This window comes from Lepisosteus platostomus, chromosome 18 (assembly GCF_059453375.1).
Source record: "Lepisosteus platostomus isolate fLepPlt1 chromosome 18, fLepPlt1.hap1, whole genome shotgun sequence".
NCBI classification, from domain to species: Eukaryota; Metazoa; Chordata; class Actinopteri; order Semionotiformes; family Lepisosteidae; genus Lepisosteus; species Lepisosteus platostomus.
Window position 1 is genome coordinate 866,413 of NC_142628.1, and position 16,353 is coordinate 882,765.

Sequence of the window (16,353 nt, forward strand, 5' to 3'; positions counted from 1 at the left end):
TGCAATGTTGTCCTTTTTGACATTTTCTGTTTATCTTCAGAAAATTAATGTCATGGTTCTACCAGTAAAATACAAATTGTATTTTATTAATGTCATGTCATGTCAATTAATGTCATGGTTCTACCAGTAAAATACAAATTGTATTTTACTCCACCAAAAAGTTACAAATTCTATAAATTCTTCTTATAAAATTCAATTCTAATAAGCAACAGCAAGAAAATGGGGCAGAATAAAACTGCAACAAAGTATCTCATCTTCTGATTTAATAAAATGTAAATTTCTTTTCTTTGTTTGACACCACTGAAATTACACAAGCATCTACAACTTGTCCTTCCTTTTATCTAGCTGTTGTGGCAGAATTCAGGGCTTCAGCTGAATCGATTTTCGGTCTGCTTGCCTAGGTGAGGGTTGTGTCAGGCTTAACAACAAGCACCTTCACTGGAAGGAAGATGAGTAGTAGTTGATGATGATGAAGGTTTAAAAGCAGGGATTAAAGTAAACTATGTTTGAAAGGTTAACTGCACCCAAAAATCTATATATGAAAAAAACAATATAAAATAGTAGTTGCTGAGAGAATACCTTAGCCCACTTCTCTTGACTTCAACTTTGCGATCATTGCCATGATGCTAAGATTAATTAATTTACCGTATTACAAGTCATCTTTATCCAGGGTCTTACAATACCAATATCGGAAAGCCAGCACATGCTGGAAAACAATACTATCATGTGTACGCCCCCCATCTTAATGTAGTCATTACAATCTTACAAATTTGCAATTATCAGCAATATTTTCTCCCTCTTTTTTCATCAGTGACCTTCCAGCCTCAGAGAAACAGATGAGTGGGCAGGAATAGCCACTGGGCACCACACACGCACGGGAAGAAAGATAATGGAAAGTGAGAAAGTCTGAGGGAGTCTGCTGAAAGGAACAGCCTCACCAGATTGGCCTTCATTCAATTTCAGTTCTCTTGCAACAATCATATAGCACCAAACATATCAAAACAGTTTAACATTTAAAAAAAACAGGAAATCGTGGTATTGTATACATCGATAATGACGCGGTAGTGACAGAAACCTGGCCTACTCTGGGTGCTGGGGAGGAATATGTTATTTGTGGTATGCATTGTTTTAGAAACACTAATGAAAAGAGGTGGTAGTGTAGCACTGTACACTAGAAACTGCATCAGAGTGCTGTAACTGAAAACAGAAGGGACAGATCATTCAGAATCTGTGTGGGTCAGACTCATGTGGATGAAATCCAGAGATCTAAGTAATAAGAGCATGTTCTAGACCACAGGATGTAGATTCCAACCAAAATACTTGTCATTTGATAGAAATTGGAAATGCATACAAAAAGACCACTTATTAATCTGGGTCTTTGATACTCTTGATCCTAGCGCAGACTACACTTGCCAGACCAACTGTGGTTTAGGAATTCTATGCAGATTGGCTTACCTAGTAAGGTGACTTATTCTGAGGACTACTTGAACCATACAATCCAGAAGCTGGAGTCGGGGCTATTTTACAAACTAGCAGTGTTTTGTTTGTAACCTTTCCTCTTCGCTTTTGATCTTGACAAGCAGCCATTGTGGGATCTTGGTAAGAAACAGGATAGGTGTGTCTGGCTTGAAGGATACTTGTCACAAGAGGATATTTGTGGGGAAAGTAAGGGAGATCCTCACTACTTCAGTGTGCAGAGCTGGTTGATCATGTGGAGATTGGTGAGAAAACCGTTGAGAAGCAATTGTGTCAAAGCAGGAGGTATTGAAGTTAGACGTGATTTGATTTAGTTTTTAAGCAACACCGAACCCAACCAGTCAGAGAGCTGAAGCCCTCAGGGTTAACATACCAAAAAAACAGCAAAATGATTCTGTCATTCTGACAGAGCTTCTCTTGAGCAGATTGTGAAAATGTGTGTAAGAAACAAGTCTGTCTTTGGGCAGAAAACCCTCACTAAATGTAGTTATACTCATTATTCAGCACTATGTGAAAATAAAGCTGGATTTTATACATACTAATAAAGAACACAGAGTATATAAAGATAAGAAACCACAACACTGCATTCTTGTATCCAGAAATGACTTTTTTAGGGAATGACACAGATACTGTGTGTAAATTGAAATCCTTCCAAGTTCTGTGATTTATCCATAAACAGCTCATTCTGTTATATGTTTTAGTAGTAAATGTTCAAAGTAGACAGCACCAATTTTCATTGCTGCGTGGACTGTAGAGCCTGTCAAACTGTATTACATATATGCTTTTTTAAATTTAAACAACTGCACAGAGATAAAAATACTGCACTGCATTTATATCCCAGTTAAAATAAAATGGCCAAGTCCCATCTCTATAACACTGTTACATATAGAATGGGAAGAAAGCATTATAATTGTGTATTGTCTTGTCTCAGCAATGTGCACAGCTTTGGCCAAAACAATTTTCATTTTTTCTGTATTCTTCATTTTCATTGAAATAATTTACAATAATGAGATAACTCTTGAACACAATTTTTATATTTTGGCGCCATTAATATCTGCACAGAGCTGCTCTCAGTGCTTTGGGCCTATCTGTTAGATAATAAAGAGAACATGTAGATAGGCAGAAGAGTGCAAGGCCTTAGAAAAGATAACGTTGCTCACAAGTACTGGCAGGTTACAATCAAATGAGAAAGAGCACAAAACATTTGGATGGGCATTCCAACTCAAACTGCTTTGTTTAAATATCTCTCGTTCAAACTTTTAGAAACAAATCCATTAACAGCAAGAAAGAGCAAAAACCTTTCTCTCTAGCGCATGCATGACACAAAGGAGAAAAACTGGAGTGCCAGCTGGCCAGTTTGTTGACAGGTTTCAATGAATCTGGTCACAATTAAAACAGCATCCTTTAAACACACAAGAGCATTTACTTTTTCCAAATGTGTGTGCTGTTTTTGCTTTGCTAAGATAACAAGCGATGTTCTCTATATAGTATACCCTTATGAAACAAGCAGAATATAAGCTTATTGCATGAAGAACATTAAGCCTTGCTTTGTTATGGTGAGACACCAGGGAGTCCATTACAAAACTGTAAAAGCAAAAAGGGAGAACAGATACAAAACGCGTCTGAATTATTTGTTCAAACTGTGTTTCAAGTCTTGTTAAATAATAAAGACCCTTTCTAAGGCCTTCCTAATTTGATTTAGTACTGGTTTAAATATTTTAAAGATTGAATTGTTTAAATCTGAGCTAGAATTTCTTCAGCAGCACGGGATGTCATACTGCAATAAGCAGGAAATGTCTACAGCAATGATGCTGAAATGAAAAAGTCTGAGGCTTCATCTCCAGCCAAGACTCTACCGCCATCAGAATAATGGCTCAACTTCAACCACGCTCTCCAATTTCCTATTGCAGGGTCTCGATTTGCATGGTCCTGATTCCTGCATTCTTCCTTGATGTACAGCTTGCGGCTCATATTAGCCTGGATGAAGGCCCTTAAAAGAGGTTAGTTTGGGATCAAAGCTTGCTCTTATAAATTACTGTACCTAGAAATGATCAGACATCACATTTTTCATTTGTCCAGCAGAAGCAGGCTCTACTGTGTAGCTCAATCTACTCATGACAAAATTATGACAATTCTCTGTGCCCCATGTAACAAATGACAATAAATAACAAATTGCTCAATGCCTAATCTTATGCAAATCTTTCCATTTATCAAGTCCTCTTTATCTCCACTGTAGTGAAATGTGTGCAGTGTTTGCCAATGTATCCACTAAGTCTTATTTTAAACATCTGCCAGATCGTGTTTCCTTCTGACATACTACCAGTGTTTACAGGAACATGACTTTAATTTGATACCCAAGATTTACAAAGAAATGACCCCTTTAAAAGCACTGGCAGCTGATGAGGCACAAATGAATATAACATTATTTGGGATGAAAACAGAAAGCGGTCTGGAAAAAGAAAAATCAATCATTGTCCATGAATTAATGTTGGTTTTCGGAACTGATATCAAATGTGAACTGTCAGATCAAAGCCAGGATAAAAAAAATAAAGCAGGAAAAATTCTACTGAGAAGGCTAGAAAAAAAATGGGAAAGAAGAACAGAGTCATCTGCCATCACATTCAAAGCTAAGTAGAGGATAGGATCAGGCCAGCCTAGAACAATCTGTCCTCTCTTCTTCCTTCTCTGGTCCGAGTAGTCATTCTCACATCCATCCATTTTCTAACCACTTTATCCAGTTCAGGGTCACCGGACAGTCAGAACCCAGTACACACCGGCCACCAGGAAGCACACACCCTGATCAATTTGAAAAAAAATCTTCATAATTTTTTTGTGAAGACTGGACCTGGAATATAATTTTCTGGAATAAACAATTTCAATAATTTTATAACATTTTATTGATTATTTGATATAATAATGTGTAAAAGCTATTGCAATTGATTTAAAAAGCCTTTAGACACTGGAAGAGAGACCTTTTCTACTGTTAGGCTGATTAGGCTGATCTCATTGCTTACCACCTGCTGTGACAATAATTAACAACAGGAATACAGCCAGAATACAGCCAGAGGCACCCAGAGGAAGTCCCACCCCCTAAGGTCTCTGAGTGGCTGAAAATACAATGAATGACAGCATTTTCCACCAATCATACCAGCCTTTTGGAGGTGGTCAGTTTCAAAATTCAGAGGAAAAAAAAATTCAGAAAAAAAAGTTTCAAAATTCAGTTCCAATAGCCAATACCTCTCAGTTTCCCCTAAGTCTTGAGATGAGTAAGATTGGCATTTTGTGGATATATTTTTGGTCTCATGGATTCCCCGAACAAGGGAAAAACATGGGATATATACATTTTGCTGGCTTTTGCTTTTTCGGTCATGTTTTGCTGGGTTATTGAATACTTATCGATGCGCTTTGGAAGTTTGCTGAAGTGCATCACCAGATAAACAGTGTTATTGTTATCGATGGTCAAGGTGTATTTTGGTTCTGAAAACGGTTTTGTGAATCTCCAGTTTCCTATTTTTGATTGTTATAAGGTTTTCTGTAAAGACCTTTGGGCTTTTGATAAAAATACTATGAAATGTGATGTTTGTCTTAGGTAAATATTGATTTAGTGCATCAAGTGCTCGGTCCCTTGGGCAGGTCCGGTGGACAGCTAGGGGCCATCCTGTTTATGAGCACAGCAGCTGAATTCAAAGAAGGCCTGGCCAAAAATTTACACATTTTGTCACAGCGTAGTAAGGCTCACAGACAGACAGGTCCAGTTTCCATCCTTGTGTCATTTACACTGGAGGAGCAATGCAAATCAGGAAAATATACACCCTGCGAATGGCACAGTCACCCCAGAAAATCGGCTAGGTTTCAAACGGATACATTAGAGAACAATTATGTCCCAGATTTCAATGTTGTGCTGTACTTACTAGAATATGTGTCACAGCAACAGTGTAACACAGCTACTGCACAAGAGCAGTGCAAATGCTGTTCTATCTCCAAGTCCTGTGAAAGAGCCGGAGCCCCTGTGTGTGGGATCACCAGTCCCGTTTTTGAAGGCCACTGTGTCTGCAGCTCTCCTAGGCTTCCTGGAAACACCAGCACCTGACTGGTTGCAAGAAGTAATTAAGGGGTGTAACCCCAGCGTCCTGGCTAAATTTCCCATTTGCCTTTACCAATAATGGCCTCCTAATAATCCCCGTCTCTGAACTAGCTTCATCACTCTGCTCTCCTCCCCACTGGTGTGTGGGGAGCGTACTGGAGCATCATCCGGGTGGGGCTGCACACTGGTGGTGGTGGTGGTGGCGGTGGTGGTGGAGGGGATCCCCTTTACCTGTAAAGGGCTTTAAGTGTTGTGTCCAGACAAGCGCTATATAAATGTAAGGATAATGTTATTACTTTTAAAATGATCCAATTAAAGCCATAACGAGCTGACGCAGGTTGTCACATGCCCAATGTTCAGATGGTCTGGAAACCTGCAGACACGCCAGCCTGGGACCACTGGTGTATCGTAGGTATTTCTTTTGCTCAGCTTCACTCAACTACGTGCCACAGTGTCTAGAGGTTTGTGTTCCACATCTCCTTAACTAATGACTTGCACTGAGCTGATCGTTATGTTAGTCTGACCATAAAGACAGCTGGAGAACCTGCCGGATTTTGCCCCAAAATGATCCACTCTTAATAGCAGGGTCATACACAAGCCTTAGACCCATAGTTTCAAACTGTACAAGTGCCTTAACAGGTGACAGAGTCAGCTTTAGGTTATTTTCAGTTATTAGCTATCAAGCCTTAATGCATTTAGATTTGCATGCTTCAGAAAGCATAATCCCAATTAAGGAACAATGCAACTTTCACCTCTTTATATTCCATTTTCTCAGACCCTAATTAACAGACCCCAGTCTTGGATTATTTAATGGTACTTTAGTTTAAAAAGAAAAATTGGAACTTTCTGCAAAAATGATTGCATATCAATGTGCCCTCACACAGAGCTGTATATACTATATAAGGGTTGTATTAAATCAAAATGCAATACAGTATCTACTGTATATTTAGTGTATTACCATGGTCAAACTAAGTTTTTAGTTCTATGCATCTCAACAAAAATAAATGATCAGTTACTGTGGAGAACTCTTTAAATATGTCCAGTCCTCTCATACTTTTGTTCCTGAACTGAATGGAAATCAGAAAGCAGATATGCATTATTTCTGAAACCGATTTTGCGTTTAGGCAACATCCTGTACATTTCTGTACTGAACTCTGGGCTTGATCTCAGTGATAAAAACTAAGGGAGGAAGTTGTTCCAGACACGGAGAAATCTCGGCTTCCTTTTTGTTTACTGGAACAATGCTGCAGCCCAAACACAACCCACTGGGCCACTGAACCAGACAACACAGAAAACAGCAGCTAAAAATGGCATAAGGCCTTGATGTTATTAATAATCACTATAAAACCAGTACCAGAGGTGGGCAAACCAGATCCTTCACTGCCATGATCCACATGGTTTTACAGCCCACAATAAATTACATTTAAAACTGCATCTGTTAAACAGTAACTTTAATGAGGTAATCTGGGAATTTGGAGATTTACTTGCAACAACAACCAAACACTTTCGCATTAAGGACTGCTGAATAACTGGCTAATTCTGTTTTCTGTGAATAAAGTAAAGCAATATGGTACTTTTTTGGATTTATTACCAGATTGTTGAAACTCATTTTAAGGGTTAACTTTAAATTCAACCAGGTTGTGGTTCTCCAGAACTAGAAATAATGGTCACTATTACCTATAGGTAAATAAGACAAAGATTTATTTAAGATTTTTTTGTTAGTTATACTTAATTACATGTGGTATTTAATGTCTGTCGTTACATCATTAGAATTTCCAGATTAATCAACAGAGATGTCAAATGCAGGTGCTTCCACACTACTGCTTCAGTTCTCTGGGTCACAGGTTCTTTTTGCTATATAGTCCTACTCCATCAGGTACAGTCCCACAGTCACCTAGGGACATGACCTGAGCTCACCCCCACAGGTCCTGAGAGCTGAACATGTGCTCTACGTGTGCAACTCTGCCAACCCCCACTGGAGAGTGCAGTGTGCAGCATGTTTCTCTTACTGCTGGAAATCCAGTCACCTCCTGCCAACCAGGGTTTATCTTAAAAGCGTGGTTTAAGTGAGCTTTCATTAATGAGGCCTGCTTTTTAAGAGAAGGTGCTGCCGTGCTTAAATGTCTAAAATAATACAATAGAACTGAAAATGAGACCTGTAGGAACTGAAAGAACAGTATAATACCTGTATGCCCTGTCATGAAGGAAGCTGCAAGGTGACTTGTATGGGTGGCTGTCAGCAGTTAAATAAATGGTACATTCCCACTGCAGAGTCTCTTTCTGAAAAAGTGTCTGAAATTTTTCATGTCTTTAGCTATTTTCCACATTTGACGTTTTCAAAGTAGTTACTGTGTGGTTTCATTACATTTGCACTGTAAGATTCTCCCAAAGTGTCCACCTAACCCACCTGAGTCATGGCACAGACAACTAAATGATAAAACTCCCCTTCTGTGATTAGCTTTAAGACGTCCATTACTGCAGGCTAAGCAGGAACCACATTCATTTCACCTTTATACATGACAATGATTGGAAACAGCTTTTCAGAAGGAAGGTATTGAAAGTTTTGCTGAAACCTAAAGTGTTTTGAGGTGTTAGAAATCCAATACTTTGAACATCTTGATTTTGTTTTTTCCAAAAGAACTACCGAACTCACACAGAGGTTAAAGAAGGAAAAAGCACTAGCGTTGTCATTCCCTGAACATGTAAGAGACTGTGAAGCAGCAGACTTTAAATGCTTCAGGTTTCAGTCAAGTGATTACAGTACTGTACAGCGGGGTTCATTACAGACTAATCATTAAACATGATATAAATGCTGACATCATCTCCGGACCCGGCTCACAAGTCTTTATTGCATCTCTATATCATGACGTTACCTGCACTGTGCTGCAGAACTTGCTTGAAAGTGTAAAGATGATCCAGCAGGGCTTTAGAGCAATGCTTTAATGTGCGGATGAGACCAAGATAACATTTACCAAAGTGAACTGCGTATGTTCCAGTGAATACTAGCTCCTCTGTGAAGCATGCTAGAGGCTAGACCACGGCCTGGGCAAGCATGGCCCCCTCTGCAACTGCTTGACGTGTCTAGAAGGATGGTGTCAGTAATGACAGCAGCACCAGAATGAGTTCTGAAGTTTACGGAAAGATTTTATGTTTTACCAGAACTGGCCCTGGTGTGAGTGTTGTTTGTGTCTGTGTGTGCCCTACAATGGACTGCTGCCCATCCAGGGTGTATTCTGCCATGCTTGTCAAGATGAGCTCTGACTCCCCTGTGAATAGTGGCTGCACTAATACTTTTGGAAGGCACTATATATTATATTGTGTGTTTAAGCCTCCTGGTTGTGTCTAAGTGGTTCTCAGCCCTGGTCTTGGGGGACCCCTATGTCCTTTGGTTTTTGTTCTAGACGAGTTCTTAACACAACCTAAATTATTTCACTTTTCTAAAGGAGCCCAAAGTTTTACAGTTGCTTTCTGTCCTTGTAAAGCCGAATGGATTTGTAATTGCTTTCAACTAATACTTTGTGGAAGCACCTTTTGCATTTATTACAGTAGTAAGTCTTTGTGAATAAGTCTCTATCAACTTAGCAATTTTATTCCACTCTTCCTTGCAAAAAAGTTCAAGCTCATAGACTGGCTTATTGTGCCAGCTACTACTGAAAATGACTAGTTTTCATTAGAAAACACATCAACTATTTTATTTTAGGAATTGATGTATAGGTGTTTGATCCACAGCAGTACATCGGCAATATCAAAATGAATCTCAAATTCCTGTCTGTGCATCCCTAATTGAGAAAAGCAGAGCAGACACTTGTGGGTTAAAATACATAGGGCATAAACAGATCTGTTTTGTTACACATAGTTTTGTGCAATTTAACTCTGGTACTTCACTTTAAAAGATTTGAGTTCTGGTAAGTGTACAACCTGAGTGCCAATTTGTTTTATTGCTTCTTCACGATACTGAAACAGCTTGCATTTCCTTTTAAGGAGCAGAATAATTGTATGAGATCAATAAGCATCCAAAATGCTTAAGTCTCAATTCCAGGAACAAGAAAGTCAGAAATGACTTACCAAAACCCCCTCCAGCCTTGAGGTTTTGGACACAGTTCAGAATATTACAGTAACAGCTAAACTGACAGTCTGGAAATAATATGATTCAGGTGGCTCCTTTTATTTACTTTAAGCTTTGCAGAAACATTTATCAATTCTTTAGGGAAGAATAACCATCTTGTTCTTGCTCAAATTATTCTCTTGAAAAGAACTTTTTTTTATGGTCTTAATTACTATTTTACCTCTGTTGCTGTTCAAGTAGCTTCAAGTTGCTCCACTCTAGTGAATTAAAAAAATTAAAACTGATTTGCAGGATTGGAAAGGTTCCTACTCATGACTTCATGACCCCAACTCAATACATAGCACTTCCTTTATTTTAAGAAACCCTCATCTGCATTCATTTACAACATGAACATTTAAAACAGAAACATATTATAGTTTATTTTTTTAGCAGTTCAATTTTAAATCAGGAGGAAGTATGAAGGTTTTTAAAGACTGACAGCTTCTCACCAAGATTTACATTCTCACAATGACAAAAATTTGTTCAATAAATGCAGAAAGTTTAAAGGATTCATTTTTAAAATTTTCCCCATGAATCACGTAGTCATATCGGCAGCCCTTAAACTATCACAGCCAGGAGACTGAGGACAAAATTTCCTTGGGAACTGGAAGTAATTGTTATCAAACAGTCTGGCTGATAACCGGTTTTGCAGGCAATAGGAAAGATGGTAAATCCTGAGATAAACAGGTTCTTTATTCCTTGGGGAATAGAATTGCAATATGAGAGCATTTGAAATTTTGATCTTAATAGCATGTAAGTCAACAAGTTTGTTACCATGCATTACCTTTAATATGCCATATAAGAAACAATGTATAAGCTAAGTATGTTGGTAATTTTTAACATTGTCCTTTCTCTTCGCATTTAACATCAAAATGTTCTGCTGATTAATTCACCAGGTACAGTCAAAAACTGGCAGATTTTATAGTATTTTAACACAAGCCTAGTGGCATTCAATGTACCCCAATCAACTCTGTGGACACTGTGCACCTGACATTGATATGCTACAACAACACTTGCAAAAATGTCATGAAAGCCTGTTCAGAAATCTGAGAGCACAGATGTGAAGTTCAGCTTATGCACTCTGCTAGATGTTACTAAAAAAGTATTCCATGAAGGAAAAAAAAGACACCATCCAGTTGCCTTCTTTAGCAGGACCTTTAAAGTGCAAATTAGGACTCAACTTAGCTCAACTAGGACTTTCCCCTACAGAAATGTGCTACTATCTCATAAATGTTACAATATGTCATCTAGAAAAGAAGAATGATTAAAGGATGATTACTACTGATAATTTTGTATGTAAGGTCACAAGCTACATAATATCAGAATCAAACTGGATATGTTTACTGGCCTGTTGTGTGGTGGATATGTATTGATCACAGATATCTGTCTTAGCAGGACAGAACTTATTTTCTTTTTAAACACTTATCAGTGTAGGTAAAATGCTGAGAAACTAATAATATAAGGCTTCATCTTCATTTTTCTAAATTCATCCACCACTATCTTCCTGTCAAAACAAATCAAAGTCAACTGAAGCAGGCATTTCTGAGCTTTAAACTGGAAGCACTAATTAGAATCCTCAGCTGAAAGAAAATATGAGCAAGGTTTTCAGAGTGCCATCAGCAGTTTTCTAAAAATCATGGCCTACCTTGTCTTCCATCCTGTTCAGTCTTGAACCAATTGTGTTAGTGCCTCGATCTTTATTCTTGTCTGAAAAATAAATATGCAATTTTTGATATTTGATAAAAAGATGTTAGAGGGAACTGTACATAGTAATAACAAAAAGGAGATAACAGTGATTGCCTATTTTAAATACTAGTGCATAGTCCACATTCACATCTTATTAATAAAAGTATTATCTTAACTGGCACTAAGATCCATTATTTCTGTTATAAACAATAACCATATTGTGTGTGGTTACCAATTATCATATATGCACAATAAACTGTGAGCACATGTCAAAATCCAGAATGAGATTCTGTTGCTTTTCTTGTTTAAATGCAAGAATTATCTATATCATATAAATATAAATATAATCTCCAGAAGTATTCTTCTGGAGAAGTAGAAGAATACTTTCTCTACAAGGGAGAAAAGACCAGTTCGGAAGTAGTAGTCTTTGGGAAATGTAGTCAAATGTACTAACTTGGATAATTTATACAAATCACTTGTATAAAGAAATGAGTGTACAAACAAAAATAAGTATACAGTACATCTGACCCATCTGTGTATCTGTATTCATTTGCTATCCTTAAAACAGTTCCCTTCCATGAGACCCAATGAGATCATGCTTTCTGCAACTCTGAACAGCAGGTGATGAAGAGAGAAAAGCTGCAACACTTGCTTTGGATAAAGTGATAAATTGCAGGATACTTCTGGTCATGTGCTGCAGAATCTGGTCATGATAGCTTCTCACTTTGCTCCCAGTGAATTTATCAACCACCTAAGAGGGAAAACCATAGCTCTTGGGTGTTTTCTGACCAATTTGGATAGCGGGCACAAGAGACAGCAGTCAGCCACGGTTTTGGAATATTGCATGTTGTTTTGCAAATTCCAGCATTTGAACACTTTTAGCCACATGCTGAAAGGACTGATGTCATGGCATTGACGCGAAAAGATCTCGCTGCGGCGCGACTCATTTCCTGCCAAGAGTAAACAAGAAGAAAGCCTGGCCATGAACCTGCATGTTGTTTGCCAGCTCCAGGAGACAATCTGCAAACTGTCAAAGCAATGACAGGTGAGTCTGATGACTTCACTTACAGACACAAACTGAACACACCCAACTGCATTCAGCAAGAAACCCATTTCACTCCAGAGCTCAGCCTTTTGATAGACCTGGCTTAATGCATTTATAAAACTTTTAAATTATACACATGCTACTTATGAAACAGACTTGCATTTCACCCAACGCAGGAAAGGCCACACACTTCATTACCTTAGAATGCTACTTTGTAGTTATAACTTTCACAGGTAATTGTGTAAATTTCCTATAAGGACCAAATTAAAACTTGAGTGATGTTTTTTTTATGGAAGCCGCTCTATTAGAATCACCGAACATTACATACATGTGCAGTTTTAAAGAACTTGTGTTGTGCTGATTCAAGTGCAGGTAGAGCTTGGGAGTGTATACTTGAAGACAGACCCTGCTCCAGAAGGAACCCTACTGTTGCTGCACTATAAGAGGCTGTGTCATAGAGCCATACATTCTAGTCCGACTGCAATACAACTGAGTTCCAAGGAGGTTCTATGAGCTTCAAGGCAAAGCCAATCAAGAAAATAATAGGCGTAGCTTTCCAGTGTCTCAAGTGGGTATGTAACATTTTGCAAGGCTCATACTTGTATTGTATTGATCTCCACCTACTTCCATTACCCTGGTGCACCTCTAATTCCCTCCCTGTTGGGACTGGTCTGACCATGCTTCTCCACTGTCAGGATAGCTGGGCACATGGGACATCCCAATCCCTCCTCCACCCATACCACAATGCTGTATTCAAGCATGTGGTTGTGAGCCCGTGGGACACGATGCTGTTTAAATGGTCTTTTATACTGAGCGGGAAGAAGTGTTGCAACAATGAACACAATCTAGGTGATGCACAGGGATTTATGTGCAATGTTAAAGACACAGCAGGGGCATCTTTCCAGCTAGTCTCAGATTAAGCCTGTGCAATGTAGAGAAACGCTCACAAACGACTTGAACCAGCTCCTGAAACAAGCTGCCTCAAGGTTTGCTTAATAAAAATAATAACAAATGCCTTTATAATGCTATAACAGTATGTTTTTTTTAATGGGCTGCACTGCCAAATATACCCACCCCCATCACTCCCCCCACCATCAACATCTAGATTTGCTGTGATTTTTGGAAAAGGGAACAGTTTGAAAGTAACAAAGAACTGGCAAAAACGGTTCCAGAGTTCAAACAAAGGGCAGAATCTAAAAGTAAGAGGAACTGGGCTCTGAGTGGTGGATATTTCATTACTTGGACAATTTAAAACAACAAATAACGAATTTAAGGCCATAAAATCCCATCTTCCAGCTTCTTACAGGGAGGAGTGGTGCTGGATTAATGCTCTTATTTTCTCCAGAATTAACCATGAAACACAAGCTAGAGGGCACACATGGGAGCTAACTGGATGGGCATTGAGAAGAGAGAATGAGGAGGTACATCTTCACCCAAAGGGCTGTGGGAGTGTTGAACCAGCAAACCGGCCTTGTTGTTGGAGCCGATATCCGGCTTCTCACAAGTTACAGCTAGATGAGATCCTTGGATTGCCAAATGTGCCAGCTGGGCTGAACTGTCTACTATCATTTTCTTTCCCAGGCATCTCAATGGAAAAACTAGTCAGATCAGAAAATGCAGCTTCTTCACTGACATTTCATTTGCAAAGACTGTTTGTGTCCGTCCAGGACCAGTTATTTTTCTTACTGGACCACATAGAACCAATCCTTTTTCAAGGAACAATATTTGGAAAAGTGCAGGTATTGTATTAATATTGTGGAAAAAACATTAAGGCATGAGGGATAATTAAATATTTATTTTTGAAAGTGTTGTAACTGTAATACTTTTAAAAACGTAACTGCACCAATTGACAATCGATCGAGCAATTTTCCCCAAATTTCAGGAGAAGGATGCCAAATTAATGCCGTAATGTCACAAATGTGCTATATACCGTATAAATCAGACTGGGAAAACTCTGAACCCTCCTTGTACGCACAAGGAGAAGCTATCAGATGAAATTACTCTGAATCCTATGCCAAGACACCCTGCTGGGCTTGCATATGGTGGTCATCATCAATAACTGTTCTCATAACCTGGAAATCATTTAGATGCCATTAACTATATAGAATATTAGATTTTTGACCACATGATTCTTATGAATTTGTACAGAAAAGGTCTTAATTTGTATAAGTTTATGTGATATTTGGAATGATAAGACAGATTCAAGAGGGCTGCAGCACAACATGATATTGACACAATGAGACACATGACATTCTGGTCAAGCTGTTTGTAAACAGGCAATATGTCTTGCATTTTAACCTTATTATTATTATTATTCAGAATATTTAAAAAATGTATGAATCTGACCTTTCTATTGGCTATTAAGTGAACATTGTTGACAAATACAGACTCCATAAAATTAGGAAAACCAGATGAGGCACAAGCAGGTTCTTTTAAGAAGTATTATATATGCAAGTTTCCGCTTTCCATTAGTTTCTGTTCCTGAATGGAAATGTAATGGTGTAATTTTATTGCCTTTTTGCAAACAGCAAAATGATAATAAAGCCCTGTGTCACATTACAGAAATCAGAAATAAAATGTTCTGCACATTTTGAGAGATCTTAAATCACTTCTTTCCATAATCTGTACAGATAACTGACGCGAGTGAGTACTGATGTTACTTTATTGTAACATTAAGCATTAACAGCTTCTCTCGCAAATGGTTAACAAAACATTAAAATTGTAACAGGCCTCCTCTGTATATTTCACTTGTTCTGCACTGATTAGGCAACTTGTGCCTGCAGAAGCAGTTTGGATCTGGGGTCCAACCAGGGTATCATGATCAGGAGAGACTATTTATATTTTCATAAAAAGCAGAAACCAGCCTTTACTTCTGTATCTAGGACAGTTACGCAAATCAGAAGCAGATACATTTTCTATACAAAATTTGTCATGTAATCCAAAGCTACTGTCTTATAACACTCCCTTACATTTTCAGTGGCTATTTGACTATGGCAGTCTTCACCTCCAGATATAAATTTGGAGTTTCCAGGATTTTCCACCTGTTGACTATGACCAATTATCTTAACAAAAGTGATGGGGTTTCACCCTGTTTGGTCAATAACTTCCCAAACTGTGATTGAAGTGTGATTGAAATGGCATGTTCACCTTCATGTGTCCAACACTGAACCATTGGGAAAACAAACTACCTAAGGCTGAGTAATCTGGCAATGTTTTCTGCTGAAAAATAAGCACTGTTCACCTTACCTGAACTGGACTGAAATAGTGTCAGTTTCCCCATGGACTGATCCAGTCTGTTAAAAAAAAATCAATGAAATATTTAGCTACAATTTAATCCTTATAAAAACTCTTCAAATGACTGTTAAGAAGATGCCTTCAATTAACTCTGAAGTTCCTTCAGCTAATGTTTTCCACAGACAAAAATGTATTAGTCATAGATGGACAGATTTGACAAGAAGCCAGAGGAAACTGATTTTATCCAGAGTAACAAAAAATTTAGAATTGTTTTGCTTTTTTTACTTTTCATTATTCAGTCATGTATCGGAGATGTGTCACATGTAGCGTATTACGTGGTATTCATCACAAAAAAAAACTCTCCACTTTGAGGTTAGGGCAGCATGGTGGCGCAGTGTTCAGCATTCCTGTCTCATGGTGCTGGAGACCTGGGTTAAATTCCTGGGCCGCTGTCTGCATTTGTATGTTCTCCCCATGTTAAGACTGGTTTCCACCAGGTTCTCTGGTTTCCTCCCGCAGTCAGAAAAATATACTGATAAGTGAGTGTACGTGTGCTATGTGTGTGCCCTGATGGCCATCAGGTCCCCTGAGACCGCTTTGGGTAAAGCTTTTAGAAAATGGATGGATGAATTATTAATGTTGGTAAGTAGTGTGGAGCAGTGGTTAGGATTCTGGACTTATAACTGGTAGTTATGAAAAAAATACCCAGCTGTTTCAATGAGT

General features: G+C 38.4%; 1 protein-coding gene across 3 annotated transcripts in view; it reads right to left on the reverse strand.

Annotated features, from left to right (window-relative positions):
- Window positions 1–16,353, reverse strand: part of kcnq1.1 (potassium voltage-gated channel, KQT-like subfamily, member 1.1) — a 283,894-nt gene that overhangs the window by 90,811 nt on the left and 176,730 nt on the right. For all 3 annotated transcript variants that reach the window (XM_088610908.1, XM_088610905.1, XM_088610907.1), the window contains 2 exons: window positions 15,643–15,689; window positions 11,311–11,372 (listed from right to left, as the gene is read on the reverse strand). In XM_088610908.1, coding sequence (XP_088467034.1) covers window positions 11,311–11,372; window positions 15,643–15,689 — 109 coding nt within the window. The remainder of the gene's footprint in view (window positions 1–11,310; window positions 11,373–15,642; window positions 15,690–16,353) is intronic.